Below are 20,371 nucleotides of genomic sequence, written 5' to 3' on the forward strand. Positions count from 1 at the left end.
TACCCTCCCAGAACTGCCTGTGCCCCTCCGCGGGCCCCCATCGGAGTGCAGACAATAACTTGTGCCAGAGTAGTGCCACCATCTGCCATTTTTTCTCGGGGGGAAAGTGGAGGCAAATGAAATAAATGGCAATCTACTATTCTGACACTATCTTTCCGACCATTCCTATGGCCGCCTGGCAAAGCTGGCCAGAGGGGTTTTAGATGCACCGGAGTGGCCACTTTCGTAGCACTTAGATTTTTTGTTTCTCGCCCCCCACCTCGCATTCGAGCAGAGCAGGCCGTGTTTCAATGTTTTTCTCCTTCGTTTCCCCTCCCTTCCAAGCCGGGTTGCCCCCTCCCTCGAGGCAGGGCTGCCCCGGCCGAGCCGGAGCGCACAATGGAGCCGGGTGATCCCTCGCCGCGCAAGGCTCAGAAATGCAAATCGCCTCCGCTGCCTGCGGCTCCGTACAATGGAAGGGAGGGAGGAAGGGAGCGAGAGAGGGAGAGGGAGGGAGGAAGGAAGGGAGAGCGAGCGAGCGAGCGAGAGACGGCGAGGAGGAGAGGAGAGGGGGGAGCCCCATTGGCGGGGAGGCTGCTCGCCCCGGCCCAGCCCCGACGACGCGGCTGGTCCCCGGAGCGCCCCCTCCTCCGCGCCGCCTCGCCGTGCGCCTTGGTGAGTAGCTGCTCTGCGCCGTGTCGTCCGCCCGCCCACCGTGCGCCCACCGTGCGCCCCCCTCCCCAGAAAACCCGCCCGCCCGGCCGCTAGTCTTCCCCCCCTTCGCTCGGCACCCAGAGCAGGTGCATGGCAGGAGGGGAAATGCGGTCCGGGCTTCACTTTTCCTCTTACGGGGGCGGGAGGCAGGCGGCCGCGGGACCGCACCGGGCCACGCTCTGGGCGCGCACCGCTTTGGCGCACGGAAATCGCCTGGCTTCGGCCTCGGGCTTCCTTATCCCCGAATGACCCGGACGATTTCCTCCATCTCTATTTTTTTCTATATCCCTTTCCCGCTCCCCAACTCCTCGTTTCGCACCCCCATCCACGTGACTATGACTAAAATTGTCTTGTGGGGGGGGGGGTGATCCCTTCTGCGGAAATCAGAGGAAGGAAACAGGGGAACGCGGAGGACATTTGGGGTGAAAGCATTCCGGAGAGAGATGGAAGGGTTTGCGAGAACAGGTGGCTTGCAGCCATGGGGGGAGGGGAGGGGAGAGGAAAGTAATGAAGGACGTCCGATGCTGCACCTAGACTGCCCTCTTCCCCCTTCGGCTCTGTTCTCTCTCCCCCCCCTCCCCCAACAGGCAGTTTGGAGGTCGTGGTTTCTATTTCCTAGTCCCACAGTTTTTGAGCCCTTTCAGGGTACAGGCAAGGAACGGGAGAGAGGTGGGAAGGTCGGCGGTCTAATGACCCAGTGCTAAGTTGAGGCTCTCAAAGATTGAGAACTATGTTGGGTGTGGTTGAAGGGTGGGTGGGAAGAAGATCAGTAGCTCTTAGTCACTGGGAACAGCTCCCTTGGCTCACCCTCCCATTCCCCCCATGTGCACTGGAGCATTTGCTGAGGCAGCTGCTCCCTTTGTTTGGGGCGTGTGGGTGGGAAGAGGGGGGGAAAGTTCTGTGTCTTGCTGGGACAGTCACTCTCTTGTCTCTCACAGGCCAAGGCATGGCTTCAATGTGTGGAGACTGGTTGCTCCCATTCATATATCCTCCTCCCCCTAATCCTTCATGGCTTGGAAGTTGGCGGGAGTTGGCTTGAGGCCTGGCAGCCAGCCTCCCAATTTGGGAGTCCTTGAAAATTGCCACTGTTTTTTTTCCTCTTAAGTTGCCTTTTTCTAAGAAGTAGCCATCTTGAATATTTAGGAGGAAAAAAATGAATTGGCACTTTCTATCCTCAGCACCCCTTTGGTACAGTTACATTGCATTAAGAAAATAACTCACTCCCTGTGTTTTGTACAAACAAAACAGGACAATCTGCCTTCTTTGCACCGAGTGAGCCCAAAGGACCTTTTGTGTTGTGTGTGTGTGTGCGTGTGCGCTTGCGCTTAACACATTCGTCATTAGGATAGTACTGTCATAGGCCGAGCATGGCATGATGCCAAAATGAATCAGCTATGTTTTCTCCAGGCCTGTGAATACCACCAGCATTGCTGCTTGATTTGAGCATTTGTATAGCAAGCTACGCCACCATTTTAGGCAGCCAGATATTCCTTAATAAGGGTGACAGTATAACATCTGATGTATAGAGCCTAAATCAGGGTTTAGCTTCAGTGCATAATCCTGAAATTTTTCAACAAATAAAATAAAAATGAAGGACAAGTAGGTTTTCTCTCCCTTCCCTGCTAACAAAAACTAGCAGCTCCCGCTCTGATTTGAGGACAGATTTTCCAAAATGGTCTGTTTTTCAATCAGATTTGAGCCCTGCCCACTATTTTAAAAACAAAGCTTTGGATAGGAGCGTCCTCTTTCTGAGACAGTAACGTTTTCTAAGAGTGCTTTTTATTAGATAAGTTATAAGTTTTCAAATTGCACTTATTTCAAGATTGTAAGCTTTCAAATGGCACAGAATTGTTCTTGAGACAATAATGAACGGAAATTATGCAGTGCCCCTACTGCCTATGGAATGCTTCTGTGCATCCTGGAAGCCTGATGTGTTGTTTAGCCTGTTTCTTCAGGGGCTTGTTTGTACAAGTTTGTGATGTCATTGTAAGATCACTATATTGAAATAGTAAGCTTTGTCTCTACAAGTAAAAAAATATGAGTTAAGATTCTGCCACACTCTTATTTACTGTCTTGGTTCATTCAGAGGTGCTCCATATGAGTGGGCACTCTGAATTCTACAAGTGGATCTGCTTGAGTTTAGAGCCTCTATTCCTCTATTCTAGACTACTTGGTTAGACTCTAATGCTCATCTTACCAAACTGCAATGGCCATGTAGGCTAGGGTAATGGAAGCTGTAGTACGGTACTTTAATATTTTGAAGGGCAGCAACTCTGAAAAAGTATGATTTACTCCAAAAGAAAATGCTATTAAATTATCCAGAGCTTCTGGGATTCGGATAGCATGTAGACAAATAATGTCACCCCCCCTTCCCTCCCCCACTTTGGTTGTCAAATATTTTTCTGTTCTTTCAATCTATCCAGAATTTATTGAGACTGAAGTCTTGCCTTCCTAGAATTAGACAAATTAATAGATATGTACAGCATGAATGTAAATCATTTTAAATGACTTTCTTCCTTAGGAGAACTGTGGGTCTGAGGAGGGCTAGATTTCTCTACAATCTTTAAGATTCTTGTTAAATACAATTCCCATGATTTCCCTGAGGAAAGAGAGAAGTCCTGATGGTTATTTTGCTATGAAAGGTGCAAATCTATAGTGGGGACTTTTGTTAACAAGGTCCTCACAATACTATTCTGTCCTTTGAAACATGTAAAATTGTGCTGATTTTACATGTTTCAAAGGGCATTATAAGTATGCAGTGCATATCAGGAGTAAATGTATGTCTAGAGGAATATGTATATCATTATTTTAGATTATAATATTAATAAGATCTGTACATAGTAAAAACAGCAAGAAATGACATCTAGGAGGATTTGTTTTTGTGGTAGTGATAGGCTGAATTAATAGAATATAGTTAAAACATAATGTGGTTTGGTTTTGATTTACTGTGTGCTGCAACCCATCCCTTCTGATTTCAAAACCAGGGTTTATGATAGTGTGTTTATTATAGTTTATTCAATAAACCACAACCAAGTGAATCTGATTTAATGCAGTTTATGACTCAAGTCATAATAAATAAACGGTCAATTTTCTATAACTCTAAAACTAGTGGTTAATAGTTGTGACATTTCTCTTTAGTTGTGAAATATTTTGTTAAAATGGATGTATATGTTGCTCAAACAATACCTGAAATGTATACCACTTCAGTTGGTCTTGGGATTGGCATGATAGTTCTCCTGAAAAATACATGCTTTGCCCAGCTGTAACACTGAAACGATTAGATTACGTCTAGTCTCTCTGATCCTATGGCTCTATAAGCACAGGAAGTTGAAAAACAAAATGAAATGAAACATGAGGCACTCAGCCATGCACATAAAAAGTTTACTGTCTTACTATAGAGAATATAACCCCTAGATAAATAATTTCTCATAATAATTTCTCAGTTCTTCTGTGAGGCCTGTTGCTATCTGGGGGCAGGGCAAGCATGTCATATGATAACAGCATGAGTTCACAGCTCTGATTCATTCATGCTCAACCCTGCTATGAATGTAAGTTTAGATTTCTGCCCTCCAACTGTTTCTCCTCTTGCTAAATCCTCTGAATGCAGAGAGTACCTCATTTCACCTTGCTGCTTACATTCTCATTGTTAGCTTTCACATACTATACGGACCCTTTCTTTTCTAAGACGAAATTCATAAGGAGTAAAATATCACACAGCAAATTCCTTCCATGTGCAAGATTGTAAAGGTATACATTCAAAATAAGAACTTTTATTTAGTTCTACCACTTCAGCTAGCCCTTTATATTCATAACTCACATTGGTTAATACTCCAAGTAATTTTTATTTCAGGTTAATTAATCTGGTGCTGAAAAAAGAATAATTCATGTTGGCTCAGAGGAGTACAAATAGACCCCATTAAATATAGTGGACATTCTCTCTTGCATTTTTAGAAAAGGTGAATTAAATTGGGCTCATAATTCAATTTGTATGGCAATTCACATATTGGATTAAACCTTAATGTAGTTTGCTTGGTATTGACATAGTATGTCGATCTAGATTATGCAGTTTATAAAGTTTATAAATTTTAAGACAGAGATGCAAAAAAATGTAGGTTTGGAGTGGCATGCGGCACATCACAATTCCTTTTGCGTTGCTCAAAGTGACCAGAGACACATACCTGTATGCAGAATGGGACAACTCACCATGGCCAACTTGCCATAGTCTTGCCATGGCCAGTTTGCCAAGGACAACTCGCTGTGGGACAATTCAATTCAATTTAATTATTTCAAATAATATTTTTTTAAAATTTTTGTCTTCCATATATTATTTTGTCCCTCCTTTGGCATTCTTTCTTTAGTGATTCTATTTGACTACTACTTCTTGTTCTGCAGTGAGTTGTTGCGCAGTAAGTTTGCTGTGGTGAATTGGCCATGGAGAGTTGATCATAGTGAATTGGCTCTGGCAAGGTGGCCATGGTGAGCTATTGTAGACTCATTTGGTTTAAGACATCCATTTTGTCTGTTTAACTTCTGAAATCTTCATGAAAAATAGTCTTGGCCCACCCATTTTTATGGTATAGCTCTCAGGAACTTCTGGAAAGACTACTAAAGCCCTTGATACAATAGAGATTTTATTAGACTCCTAATGTATGGTTTAGCATTATTTGTGAACTCAGCTACTGATCTTTTGATCAGACATTTGATCATCAATGCCAGGTTAAGATAGATCATGGATTAGCATGATAGATGATCTCAAAATTCAGATTGCTATGAAATTTGGATTTATAACTATAGCCATTTTAATTGTTTATAGGATCTATTGCTTAAAATGTTTATTGCTTTTAATACAATAACAAAAAAATTTAAAAACAAAAGCAACAAACTGCAAAGAAATACTTTTAAAAACTGCTTAAAAATTAAGTGAAAAAATGCAAGAGGAAAAAGGTAGAATAGAATAGAATAGAATTCTTTATTGGCCAAGTGTGATTGGACACACAAGGAATTTGTCTTGGTACAAAGATATGATAAGATATGAAGTATAATATGTTGTAACATTAATAGTTACCATTCCATATGTAATTTTCTTAAATGCATCTTAACTTTTTAGCTAAGATCAAATATAGTAGGATTTATAATTTTTATTAGTTTTAGCTTTCTTAAAGGATCCCCAAGGATTGGAGCTGTTGCTAAAATTCATGCTTAGAGATTCCTACCCATTTCTTTCTCTTCAAAACAAAAAAAGTGATGCAACTGTGCTAATATGCATAAATTAGTGTGTTGGAGATTTGCTATGATCTTAATGGAAATTCACACTCATTTGTGTAAAATTTACTGGGCAACTCCGAGCTAGGAAGTGTTTCTGAATCGAACATGGTTTATGTGAATTCAAAAGTGGGAAAAGACCTATATCCAGTCTTTTTGTTAAACAAATTATGATATGGTGTAACATGTCATGTGTTGTTGTTCTGCTTAGGACCAGATAATTTTTACTACATCCTGATATATAAAACCACAGAACTCAGATAGGGTGTACTTTCTTTTTCACATGACTGTATGCCTTCTTTAGCTTATTGGAAGAAGTTAACAAAATTATACATAAAGAAATGTGTCCACCACACCCATTTTCATCAAGTACCTTAATTTTCTTGTATAGCTCCTGCCTCACTCCAGTTTGGATTGTAAACTGGATACACATAGTGCATTTTTGCTGGAGCATGGCTAGCTAAGGCTTTCATTCACAATTAGCGTATTTGTCACAAAAGAAGTACAGGCTGCAAGAATTCCAGAAATCTTTTCTGAACATCTGGAGATTGAGATCCAGATGAATATAATTGTAAAGATGACACTGCCTGAGGCGAAATGGGGTGAGATGGGGCATCCCATGTCAAACAGAGCACACCTGCATATCATACATATTGGGGCGTATCATACATATGTAACTTTGCCCAGATGTATGTCTCTACCCAGAATTTCCTGGCATTTATTTTCATATGATCAAACTTTGACTTATAGAAAGCAGTTAGTAAGAGACCCACATGTCAGCAGCACTTCTCTCCCTTGAACAATCCTCCATCTTTTACTTTATCTGCTGCTTCCTTAGATTTATCTCTAGTTCTAGATGTCCTATTTTTTCTTCCATAGACACACCCTTGCCAGCTCACTGTTTCCCTTCCTTCAGCTGCCCTATTTCTTTCTTGCTCATAACTTTGTATAAATGTTTTTCACAGCCAAAACAATATTTTTTGTAAAAGCTACTGTTTATTATTCCCTTCTGCTGGTGATGGTTTTGCCTGTGACCATTCCCTGCTATTGTTGAGGTATGCTAATATTAAGAGGAGGAGGAAGAGACTATAAGCCAAACCTGCATATAATATTTTAGAATATCTCTGGAACAAGAACATATATTATTCAGAAGAGATATTACTTCAATGGAAGGCCCTCAAGTAACAGATGTCATCAACACAATTTATATCCCCCTTTTTGAGTTTCCAATGTGTGGGCTCCTTTTATTGGCATTAACTCAGGAAAGTTGGGTTTTCTGTTACTCAAAAATACTGGGGGAAGGGTACCCTCTGTTGAATTGTGCAAAGCAAAAGCTTGCATTGTGAGATTCTTTGAAGCACTGGGAATATTTGGTAACATCAAAGCTCTTAAGGTAGAGATCTGAGTGGTATTCCAGTTTTTCTCCAACAGGCCTCCTTAATTCTTATGCAAATCATGACTTGCCCAATGTAGTCAGTTGAGTTTCATGATCATAAACTGAAATGTTGATTTTTTTTCCACTTCAAAGAACAAATCCAAAAAATGTTTATCTGAATCTCACAAATTTTTCTTTGGAAGATTCAGTGGAATCAGTTTTCACGGATTTGATTAAAACTTGTCATCGATTATAGTATCACAGCAACTAAGACTGAACTGGAGATACTGTCCTTTCTTACATATCTTTTAATATTTGCATGAGATGGAGAATAATGAAAGGCGATACATCTTAGTTTCTCTTGCATTGTTATTCACATCTGCTTCCTCCTTCTGCCTGGTTTTAACTTGCCTTCAGCAAATATAAAACGGTTAGGGAAACTGGAAATCAAAGGCTGGAATACTTTCTTGCAATGGACAAAGATTTTCCAATTACAATCTGAAAATATTTTATGTGGAGGTCTTTCTTCCAGGTTTCTTATTGCTGAATTCCTTCTGTTTTGACAACTCAGGAAATATTTGTCAAAGATCCACTGCAGATAAAATTCTTGCCAGCTTTCTATAAAGCAATTATTTTGTGACAGTGAACTAAAGATTGTCAGGTTGTGTCACATCAGTATTTAAAATGTTTTCATTTTCCTTTGCAGTCTCTAGATAACATCAGGACAAAATCTTATTTATTTATTGAAAAAATGGATCCTCATTGCAAATTTACAATTTAAAAAGAAGGAAAGGGGATGTTGAGGAAAGTAGAAAAAAAACAGGGCAGGCATCCATTAAGTGAAATAGTACTATAGTACTAAAATCATATGGTTTAGGGAAGAAACTGAAGGACTTGATCTTTCAAGTCAGTTGATAGCCGCCCTCCATTTATGTCTTTGTTGCTTGAGAAAGGAGTCCAGTGGAGCTGGTTTCCAAGAGCCATGCTTCTGTTTTTAAAGTTATGCTGGATCTCAGTTCCATCTGGAAACAATCCTTTCACTGGACTGGAAGACTTATGATTGATATGTGAAGGACCTCAACTGTGTACCAGTAGCAAAGAAATTACACTCTGGATAATTTCATGGATATTTAGTACTATTCCACACATACCTGGGGTTTAACTATAGAACAAATTAAGTTAAGGTGGAGCATATGTGGATGAAAATTCCATACTTATCAAATACTGGCCTAGTGTGTTCACCATTCTGAGCCACACTTTGATAATTATAGTTTACAGAACATATCACTGTTGGTTGGATTGAGCAACACAGAGGCCAAATATGAACTAATCATATTGTAGTATGAGCATAGTTGTTTTTAATTTCAAAGTAGTCTCAGCCTTAGTTGATAAAACATTTACCTTTCATCCACTCTTTGTTGCAGCTGATGCGTCTACTTAACAAGGGTGACATGTCAACTTGGCTCTCACTGGCTGTTCCATCATCAGTCAAGGATTAAAGCATGTGATCAGGAACACCATGGAGGTGAGTGGCTTGAGTCATAAAACCACGGGTGAATATAACAGAATGGGGAACTCCTGAAATGATTTCCCTCTCTTCCTTAGAGAATTATCACAGTAAATTATTCTAAGCTCACCTGAAATTAACTTGGTAATGATCCAAGTTCTCTTGGCTCCCCCTTGGTGAAATACTGACTTTCAAAATTGATTGAATCTGGAAATAGGGGCAAGATGGAGAAGATGTATTTATATATTACTGATTTTAATTATTATATCTTACTTTTATGGATACTCTTCTTTCCAGAATGGTTAACAACTAGATTACCATTAAATATTCAAAGAAAAACCACACAACTTAACAAAATATTGCCATTGCAATTCATAGCTAGCAGGTACAGGAGCTTTTTTCAGCTTGCCTGCTACAAGCTTCTTCTCATGTTAGAGAGAGACCGGCAAAGGAGTCAAACAAGGAATTAGTCTGGGATCTCTATGTAGGCACAAGAGGGCAAGATCTGACTACTCTTGAATGCCATTGGACTTATGTAGCTTGGCCTAAATGCAAATCGGCAGTCTGAGAAGATTCCTGTGTTACAGGCATGAGCAATAAAATAGAGAATTGAACTTTTCATATCAACCTTGAAGCTGGCCTGACCGAAACCATTTTGACCGCTTCAGTGTTGCCACACTGGAACTGAGGGATAGGGAGGGGGGACTTGTGATAGAGGGGATTTTGAAGTCAACACAAAATATTTTCTCTTGGGAACCAAGGACGTTCTCACACCTGTTTGGAGGAAGGTGGAGTGATGCTACCTGGTTGCCAGACCGCACAGTGATTGGACTAAGTGACTGTTTGTTTTGAGAAAGTAGAAAATATTTTAATTAGGTAAAAATCATGCGAGTTTTCAGAGTTGGTTTTCACCAGGTATGTGCCAATATAATATTTCCAATAAAAATATTGAGGAATCTTCCTGCCTCGAAGTTGTGCTTGCTATGGATTTATTACTTGGAACCCTGACACTTCATGTGTGGATTTATTGTTCGTGCCTGTCACATAGAACTCTTGGTATTAGTTGGGGTTGGAATGAGACATAGTGTAGTAGAAATCAGAGTCTTATAAGCAAGATAACACAAGTATAATATAAGCAAGATAACACAAGTCCCATCTCGACTAGAGAATTCTTGAGCATAATGGGATAGTTCCAATCTATTCAATTAAGTGAAATAAAAAGGGAGAAACAAGAAATCCTAATAATATTTTTCTAATATTTTACTATAAACCTAAAATGATTCCTTAGGTTTGCCTTTGAGGAAGATTTTACAATCCTATTAAATTTGTTTTGCACTTTAGTTATGTATGTCCCCCTCTCTCTCTTTTGTTCACTGACTTGTGTGAAGTTCTTACCCATTCTTTGGTTCACAACCATGTTTTACTGTCTTATCACAGGATATAATTCCCCAAATTCAATCAGGTTTTTGTTGACCCACAGATTTATTTCTAAGTGCTGATAGATTTTCCAAAATGCTCTTAGGGAAGGAAATTGGGACACCTGCTCTTGGGAGTCTCCATTTTCCTATTTCCTCTAACAATAAAGCAAAACTTCTGCTTTCTAGTTACATAGGAAAGAAAGTTATTTGGTTGCTTTTCTCTCAGCCTCTGCTTTGCAAAATGCTGAGTAGAAAGGTTGCTGGCTGAGGACAGAAGGGTTCCTTTTGTTTTGTACAAAGACTGCATGCCAGTCACCAGCAAACTGCATTGAGGGAAATCCAAAGCGTTAATGTCATTCTTTTCCTGTACCAACAAGCTACATCACTGGTGTCAAACTTGCCATGTCACATTGCCATCATGTAATGTATCATGGCATTTTTTCCCTTGGTCGGGGTGGGGTGGGGTGCGCGTGATGCACCTGGCCCACGGGCCGCCAGTTTGATAGCCCTGTGCTACATCGTTGATTGAAAAACAGACTTAGGAAAAGAAATGATTCATTATGAAGGTTTTAACGTTCTTCTTTACCTCTTCCTTCTTACAGGGTGCAGATTACCAATTGCCTTCTGTCAACTCAGCCAGTGTTGCCCTTCCTTCTCCTTCCTCGTCTTCCAGTGATGAAGCTGACATTATGGCTTTCAATGGGGAGCTGGACTTACAACATTACTCTAATGGGCCAGGGGGATCAGGAGGGGAGGCTCGTCCTTATCCGTGTCCTATCTGTGGCAAGCGTTTCCGCTTCAACAGCATCCTGGCATTGCACACCCGCATCCACACCAGCTCCTATCCACTCACTTGTCCCTACTGTGGCCACCAGGCAGGGCAACGTGCCAGCTTACGTCTCCATTTGCGCTCCCATTGTCCTGAGGCCCAAACCCGGCTCAGTCACCAGAGCCGACTGCTGCTGGAACTGGAAGAGCGGGCACTTCTGCGGGGTCAAGAAGAGAAAAAAGAGGAAGAGGAGGAAGAAGAAATGGCTGCTCCTATTCAACCCCGACCTCTACCCACCTTCCACTGTTCTTTTTGCAAGGGCAAGTTTCGCACTGCAGGGGAACGCGAGCGCCACCTTCGCATCCTCCATCAGCCGTACAAGTGTGGGCAATGTTCTTTCGCTGCCACACAGGAGTCAGAACTTCAGTGGCACAACCAACAGGCACATAACACCCCAGCAGCTTGGACACCCACCCCTCCTGCCCCTGTGCCCACCACTACAGCTCCACCCACCCCTCCTGCTTCCACACTCACCCCTTCTTCCTCTGCCTCTACCCCTACGGAATTCCGCTGCCAGGTCTGTGGTCAAGCCTTCACCCAGTCCTGGTTCCTTAAGGGTCACATGCGGAAGCACAAAGACTCCTTTGACCATAAGTGCCAGGTGTGTGGGCGTGGCTTCAAGGAACCATGGTTCCTGAAAAACCACATGAAGGTTCATCTCAGCAAGCTGGGCCTCCAGAGTGAACAAAGAGGACCAGGACGGTCAGCACAGAGTTTACTCGTGGGTTGTGAGGCCCTGTATCCATCTCTCCTCTCTCCTCGGCCCACAGATAAAGCCAGTATGGGCACTTTCCTGAGTTACAGTGATGCGAGCTGTGCTGAACGACTGCAGGCCACAGCTCGTGCCGTGGAGAGTAGCCAGCAGTGGCGGGAACGTTCTTATGTAGTAGGGTCCAAGCTTGTGAGAGAAGACTCAGGAGGGAACCATTGCTGCCCAGACTGTAACCGGACTTTTGGTACATTCCAGCAGATGGCTTTGCACCGGCAAAGCCACCTATCCCGTGAGAGAGAATGGAACAAGGGACAGTCACTAGGTTCTCACCTTCTCAGTGGACACTGGCTTCCAACAAATGTGAGAGCTTCTACTGCAGCCAACACCAGCTCAGCTCTGCTGACCCAGAAGCAAAAAGGCAAGTACAGATGGAGTTCAGACCACACTTAGCAATTTTATGAGAATGAATGAACTGAGTGGAAGTGATTGACTTTGATCACAGAGAATAAGAAGCTAAACTTTCCTTTAGTTTGAGGCAGACAGCGGCCTGGGGCTTCATTTAACATGGACATAATTGAAGTTTCAATTAATAGAATTAAGTCTGTTTTGATATTTTGGAAGATAATTTGTGATTTTTTTTCTTCAAAAACAAAAAAATATATAGTTGCATTATAGTTGATGTAGGCATCTCTAGTGAAATTATATGTTTTAGTGAATCCCCAAGCAAACAGAAGCTGACACAAGCTCTACATGATACAAACCTAAACAGGCCATCTTACTGTAAATTTGAATGCATAATTACTGTTTATATGCAGCTATTTACAGATTAAGAACAAGAAAACTGGTACAAAAATCAAGATACTCTTCAGCCTGTACTTTGTAATTCTTTGACAAAAATAACAAACATTTAACGAAGCCAGGGAAGTGTCTTCTTCTTTCTTCCTCCACCTCCACCTCTCCTCCTCCTCCTCCACTTCTCTTCCTCCTCTTGGAAGTGTTTTACCTCTTTCTTAGGGCTGATTGGGTGTGACATGTTTGGGATCTTTTCCCTCACATTTTCAAAAATATTCTTTTTTGAGAACTGTGACAGCCACCCCAAAACCTTTATCTTTATTTCCTGTAAGTATTGATATGGAAGCTTCTTTCATGTCATAATTATAATGAAATATATGATCATTTTTCAACTTCAGTTTTCTCAGTTATAGAACATGAGGTTGGACAGCATATGGATATTTAGTTAATTCCATAAGCTGCTGCCATACAACCCCAAATATAATAGAGCCAGCTCCATTCTTATTGGATCATTAAGTTTTTCTTCAAAAATGATTACTTCTTACTTCCAAATGTATCTTGTGAATGTGGTTATTAGTTCAAAGCACTTTCTATCAAAACATTTCAAGCTTGTCAATGTTTTCTTCTGCTATTTTAAATGGTGTCTTTTGTGAAGAGGTCAGAGAAAAGGTTTCCTTCTGATAACATTCCCATGCACACCATTATTGTATAAGCAACTGTACTTTGGATAACTAATCCAGTGTCAACTAAACTTTTCAATAGGCTCTTTCATAGATCTAACCATCTTTCATGCACTTGTAACAGAGATTTTTTTTCTCCTTAGAGCTGCTCGGATCATCCAGAGAGTGGGAGGTGCTTCAGTCTGCGTTGTTGTAGGCTGAGCTTAATTACTGAGGAACGTTCCTCCTTCCATCACGTGGCTCCATTACAGCGTTCCCCAGTTTATGCTCAGCCTCGTGAAAGTTAGGCTGTTGTTTTGTATAGCTCCTTGGCCGATTCAGGATCGCTTGAAGGTTTGTTCTAATATTCCTTTCCCTAGCCTCTGCGCAATTAGGTTTTATCTACAGACTCAGGGGAGCGCGTTCATCGCCCCCAGGGGAAAAAAAAAGCGGGCGGCTTACCAGTGCTCTGGCGCTAAACACCCCCCCCCAGATTCCCTTTCGAGCTGTTATTCCTGCCGCTTTCCATGCCGCCCTCGTTAGCGGCTTGAATTTAGTGCTCCAAAGCGCCGCTGGTTTTCCCCCCACCCACGAACACCGATCGTCCCAGGAAGGGGCGAATTCTTCCTCGCTGCCCCTCTCACCATTCTAGGCTTGCCGGAGGGGCCCAATTCCGTCCTGAGCGGCCCTGACATTCAGACCTGTAGGCGGCCGCCATTTTGGGCGCCACCTCGTGGTCGGGCGCCATTTTAATTTCTCCGGCCTCTTTCTCGGCTGCGAGTGTTTTCTAGCTCACTAAAACAGGCCTTACCAGCCTGTTCAGAGCCTCTCATTGTATTTGGAAACCTTCTAAAGTATTGTTGGCAATTCCGCAGCCGCGCTCAGGGCGAAGCAATAGCAGCACCTTCCCCCCTCCCGGTTGTCGTCTGGGAGTAAAAGCTGCTGGAGGCCTTATCTTTCCAACCTGGTGCAATTGGCCTCAGGCGTTCATTTGACTAATTGGATAAATAAGCACCTGGGTTGATACCCTTATTGGACCAGGATCCAGATTTAATCACCAAATTACATATTTTTATAATATAAAAAAAAGAGAGAGAGAGACAACAAATAAATATATATACAAGGATATATACATATGTATGTACATAAATAAAAAAATAAAAAATATATTAATAATAATATTAATATTAATAATAATAATAATAATAATAATAATAATAATAATAATAATAATAATAATAATAATAATAATAATATCTATTATATACACTTACTATATCACAGTACATCAAATTCCAAAAGGGGCGCGGGCCAGCTGAAAAGGACACCCGGCCTTTGCTGCAGGCCGAACCTAAGCGAGCCAACCACCTCTAGTATCCTCACATACGATCATTACTTCTTAAAATGGCAGACGATAATTCCTCTAAAGTTCCTTCCTTGAAGGCCAAATCTAAGTCTTACCATTTGTGCAGACAGGCTAAGGAAACTTCCAAGGTCTCTCAAGTCTACGGCCATACTACCCTGGACCGCCTGGGAATACCGGGTGCTGTAGCGGAGACGCCTTCAGGTGTCATAAGGCATCGGAGAAGGAATTTGACAGGCTATCCAGGGAGTCTCTCTCGGTGCCTCCAGCCCTTCCACCCTCCACTCCTTCTACCTCTACTCACCCCCCCTCCTCCAGATTTCTCTTCCCTCTCCAGGCACAGCTCACCCATGAAGCCACATTTACTCCTACGGCCGCTGGTCTGCGCCAAGAGGAGCCTACCACAGTCGAGATTACAGAACAAATCAGGTCATGGATGGAGCTGGCTACCCGCCAGGGGATTGCGGAAGGTCTCCAACAGATGTCCAGACCCGGCTTCTTCCCGATGGCTCCCGAACAGAATCTCTATCGGTCAGGTCCCTGCCTAGATCGGATCCTACCCACGGTCAGGTACCTTCACAGAGGGACAACCCTCTTCCAAAGGGAACAGGAGGAAGAGGAAGGGGGCCTGGATCAATTCAGGGAGGAGGAAGAATTCAAATTGGGGTCAACACATTACAGTGAACCCCTATCGGAGACAGAGCCCGTGGAGGGGGAGATGTCCGAGGATGAGGGCCTCACCCCCGACCAACCCACCTTTGAGAGCTTGTTCAAGCCGCACCTATATAAATTGCTTCTCTTTAAGGCCAAAACATCTCCGGCCTGTACACATAGTCTCCCTCTGTCCTCCCTTCCTCGGCGGAGGGCCCAGAGGATTCCATTTTCAAGCAGCCTGTGGTGGAAGCTGATGTCATTCCAGCTCCACCCATTTTCTCTGATCTGGTATCAAAACAGCCGGCTTCCACAGGGGCCCTCCCCGCCCCACCCAGCCAGGACAAGAGGTTTTTCAACCTCGACTCAAGACTTCTCCAACCTACTTAATTCCCTCGAGGTTGACAAGCCCATTGTTGGCTTAGCATCCTCCTCCTCCCCTAGTGATCCTCTGGAGGCTCTGAAACCCGGGGACAAGAGGGCCGAACTAGCCTTACGCCGGGCTCACCAAGCTGACACTTGGGCCATTAGATCGGCCACGGCCGCCTCCTTTTTCACCAGGTCTTTGATCCGGTGGCTTCGCCAACTAAAACAGCATGTCCCCTCCTCTAATACAAGGGCGCATCAGGACATCGCTGAACTCACGGCCGCGGAAGAATTCTCAGCCGACGCCACTAGAACCATAACCTCTCATGTTACAGAGTCAAATTGGCCACGGCTCCCATCAAGGGAGACAAACTATTCGGCACAGCCCTGGAACCTCCGCTAGTCAAGAGCCGATGCAAGAAAAAATTCCTTCCCTCCCCTTTTCAGAGGTCAGAGCCCAGAGCCCCTCAGCCATTTCGGGAGAGGGCCCTTTAGACCTTCCTTCCAGTCTCTCTTCCCGCCCAGGTATCCGAGACCCCACTCCTTTCGGCCATGCCAACCCCAGGCTCGAGCCGACTCGGGCGACAGGAACACAAGGGGCAGCAGCTACAAGAGACCCTTCAGGGGATCAGGTGGGAGGCCCTTCCGGCGCCCAAAATAGATCCCGTTCCTCCCGCCCCATTGGCGGACGCCTCAGACATTTCGCCGACCGATGGGATTCCTCTACTTCTGATGCCCGGGTCCGAGTCACTATCCCGTTTGGACTCACCCTGGAATTTCAGCGCCCCCGACTTTTCATGGCATCCCCCCTCGAAGGATCCCACCAAACGCAATTGATGGATTCCGCTATCCAACATCTCTTCAACATACAAGCCATCCAAACCCACCCTCTCAACGAGGCGGGGTTTCTACTCCCACCTGTTCGTGGTCCCGAACACTCAGGTGGCTGGAGAGGAATCTTAGACCTAAAAAACGACTTGATCGTCACCTGATCCACCGCAGGGTTAAGATGCACACCTTCCAGCCCATTCTACTGGGTACCAGGCAAGGGGACTGGCTCTCTTCTATAGATCTTTCAGAAGCGTATTTACACATCCCAATCCGGCCCTCCCATTCCAAATTCCTCAGATTCTGCTTCAATCACCTCCACTTCCAATATGTGGTCCTCCCCTTTGGGTTGGCATCGGCCCCCTAGAACCTTTACTAAGGTCCTCGCGGCACTAGCGGCTCACCTTAGGAACCTTCCCGTACGCCTCCACTGTTACTTGGATGACATCCTCATCCTGTCCCCCTCCAGTCGCCAAGCAGAGAGGGACACCACAGCTACTCTCTCTGCCCTCCAGGACCAAGGGTTCCTCGTAAACTGGCAAAAGAGCCAACTGTCCCCATCTCCCGGATAACCCATTTGGAGTCCGTAATTTATACGGTTAACGGAAAGGTCTTTCTTTCCTCGGAAGACTCCTTAGCATCCAGGAATCCGTCAAACATATCCGGCGATCAAAAAAGGTAACTCTATTAGAATTGTCTAAATTATTGGGTAAGATGGTCTCATGCATTTCCATTGCTTCCTGGGCCCGTTTACGCACCAGAGCCCTACAGTGGTTCCTGCTCCCATTTCAAAGAGCCGGCAGAAGCAATTCAAAATCCACGGTCAAGGTACCTCCAAGGGTCCTCACATCTCTTCTCTGGTGGACCAACCACATCATCAACAAGGGTCATTACTTCTAGGAGCTCCAACGGCTCACCCTCACCACAGGCGCCAGCCTGTCCAGATGGGGCGCTCACATCCACTCGCTCACGGCTCAGGGCAGATGGTCGGAGACAGAACGGGCATGCAGTATAGACTGGCTGGAACTTCACGCCATTCATCTGGCCCTTGGCAGCTTCCTCCCTCAGGTACGCGGGCGTCATGTCCTTATCTTCACGGGCAACGTCACCGCCAAGGCTCACGTCAACAGACAGGGGGGCACACAGTCCATACGGTTGATGAGAGAAGCCGAGCGCCTCTGCCGCTGGGCAGAGCGCAATCTCCTCTCCCTCAAAGCAGAGCACATCTCTGTTCAAGGAGGCGACCACGACCGTCGGCCTACCGATAGTGGACCCCTTTGCATTCCCCCTCAACACACGACTCCCAAGATTTTTCGAGGCACCCCTCCCACGGGGCCGAGAATTACAATGCCCTACGTTGCCCCTGGCCCCCAGGGCTTCTATACGCATTCCCTCCACTAGCCCTAGTTCCCAGAGTCATCCAAAGACTGATCCACGAGAATGCGGAACTGGTTCTGGTGGCGCCCCCTACTGGCCCAGGCGCCCATGGTTGCGGACCTCCGCAACCTATCGGTAGCCCCTCCCTGGAAAATCCCCCCGAACGGGATCTCCCGTTTTCAAGGGCCCCTTCTACATCCGGATCCCCAATGGCTCCAGTTAGCCGTCTGCAGGTTGAGCGGAACCGCCTAGGAAACGAGAAGTTCTCTGACCAGGTTATTGATACCATCTTAGCCGCCAGACGTCCCTCAACTACCCGAATCTACGATGCCACTCGGAATAGTTTCAGCAAGTGGTGTCATAAGTCCCAGGTCAACCCATTTTTGCCCTCCATCGCTCGGATTTGGATTTCCTCCAAGAGGGCCTGAAGAAAGGGTTTTCCCCCAACACCTTGGGACGCCAGGTCACAGCCCTCACAACTGTTATCGCTTGCGACAACATTGGTTACCCTCCCCACCACCCTTGCATTAGGGCATTCCTCAGAGGGGCCACTAATTTGTGTCCCCCAACCGTTCACCGATATCCCACCTGGGGTCTTAGTGGGGTCCTCGTGTCCCTCACTAAACACCCCTTTGAGCCTCTCAGGGATTCCACCCTCCAGTTTTTTACTTCCAAAGTTGTGTTCCTGGTGGCCATAACATCGGCCGTCGAATCTCGGAGATCGCAACCTTATCGGTGAGAAAGGACCTCTGCATCTTCCACGCCGACAGGGTAAGTCTCCGGCCTGACCCTATCTTCTTGCCCAAGGTCAACTCAGCCTTCCTCAGGGCAGAGGAACTCACTCTCCCCAACTTTTGCCCCAAACCCTCGCGAGAGAGGTAGACCCTTTGGCACCCCCTGGATGTGAGACGTGCCCTCCGCATCTATATTAAGCGCACCCAGCTCTTTAGGAGGTCCGAACCCCTATTCCTTTCCTTTCAACCCAAGCCATTGGGCCACAAAGTATCCCCTTCAACCATCGGCTGCTGGTTCAGAGCTACTATCTCTAGATCTTACTTGTCACAGGCTCTGCCAGGACCCAGCGGAATAACAGCACATTCCACCAAAGGTTAGGCCACCTCGGCAGCTTGGGCCACCCTGGCCCCAATCACTGGCATTTGACGGGCTGCCACCTGGGCCTACCCGTCTCCCTTCATGAGGCGTTACAAGATCGACATATTTGCCTCAGCGGAGGCCTCGTTTGGCAGATGAGTCCTACAGCAGGTCCTCAGGACCCGAAGAGGCTCCTGAACCAGACAGAGTCTCTCCCGTAGGACAGCCAAGCTTTGGTATGTCCCACTCTCTGGATGATCCGAGTAGCTCTAAGGAGAATGGGCGTTGGTTCTTACCTGACACGCCATTTCTCTTCAAGCTGCGAGGATCATCCAGCCCCACCCTTATCTTTCACCGTCTGGTGGGGTCTTGTTTCGGCCAATGAACCCTTAAGTCTAGTAAGATGAGAGTACGAATTTCTCTTCCCTCTCGCCTTCGCATAAACTGGGGAACGCTGTAATGGAGCCACGTGATGGAAGGAGGAGCGTTCCTCAGTAATTAAGCTCAGCCTACAACAACGCAGACTGAAGCACCTCCCACTCTCTGGATGATCCTCGCAGCTTGAAGAGAAATGGCGTGTCAGGTAAGAACCAACGCCCATTTTGTTTACTTATCTTGTTTACTTCAGCAATCCCTGTAACTTTCACTACTTAATAATGCTTCTCAAAATTAAAGTTGTTAGCTGGAAACGTTCACAAATATTTTTTTTTATAGCCTCCCTCTGCTTTATAAATAAATTATGTTCATTTTCAAATATTCCAAGCAGGCAGCAACTGAGAAGAACTGTTGGTTGTTGAAAGTAAACAGAACAGTCACAATATGAGAAGTTAGAAGGGTTAGAATATTTGCTTACCTGTGGAGTTGTCTTCACTTGAGTAACTGAAGGCTAACAAATCAATAACTTTTTGGAACTTTAACAATTCGATGATAATAAAATAACAATGAATTTGGTCTGAAACTTAAATGTTGGTGGTTATTCTTAAACTACTGCTCATAATAAGCATGAGTTCATATTTGCAGAACTTTTGTTCCATATAGAAGTTGTATCATTCTGTACACTAAGGAAATTATTGAAATAAGCAATTTGACCAGGCATGCATAAACGTTTGCATACAACTTATATTACTAAACGTTCACTGAACATTTTTTGTGTGTTTCCAGTCTCAAAATACCATAAAATCACATTGGAAATGTTTATCAAAAATGATCAGAATGGCAAAACTCCCTGCTTTGTAGGGCACATGTGCTTGTAGCTCTAAATTGATTTGTGCTTTAAATGCTACATGCAAGTCTTTGTCCCAGAACCCTTCCTTCCCAAACAATGCAGCAAGAAATAAAGATATTAGACATGTTTGCATAATGTGGCTGACCCAACCAGCTGCTCTCCTGATTACTCATCCCAAACACAACATGATCAAGAGTCATCTGGGAAGCAGCCATTTTCTGT

The 20,371-nt window shown here is 44.6% G+C and overlaps 1 protein-coding gene and 1 long non-coding RNA gene across 2 annotated transcripts in view; one reads left to right on the forward strand and one right to left on the reverse strand.

The window, feature by feature from the left end:
* The first annotated feature begins 480 nt into the window (after window positions 1-480).
* Window positions 481-20,371, forward strand: part of ZNF219 (zinc finger protein 219) — a 31,496-nt gene continuing 11,605 nt past the window's right edge. Inside the window, 3 exon segments of the mRNA XM_026684229.2 lie at window positions 481-654; window positions 8,755-8,855; window positions 10,858-12,214. Coding sequence (XP_026540014.2) covers window positions 8,850-8,855; window positions 10,858-12,214 — 1,363 coding nt within the window. The 5' untranslated portion in view covers window positions 481-654; window positions 8,755-8,849.
* On the reverse strand, window positions 11,581-19,976 carry LOC148129093 (uncharacterized). The gene is made up of 2 exons (XR_015745858.1): window positions 19,778-19,976; window positions 11,581-12,192 (listed from the first exon to the last, which is right to left on the reverse strand). It is a non-coding gene; the product is annotated as an uncharacterized LOC148129093 (long non-coding RNA).

The sequence above is a fragment of the Notechis scutatus genome, chromosome Z (genome assembly GCF_049901735.1).
Source record: "Notechis scutatus isolate UNSWTSFEM ecotype Mainland chromosome Z, rNotScu1.2, whole genome shotgun sequence".
Lineage (NCBI taxonomy): Eukaryota > Metazoa > Chordata > Lepidosauria > Squamata > Elapidae > Notechis > Notechis scutatus.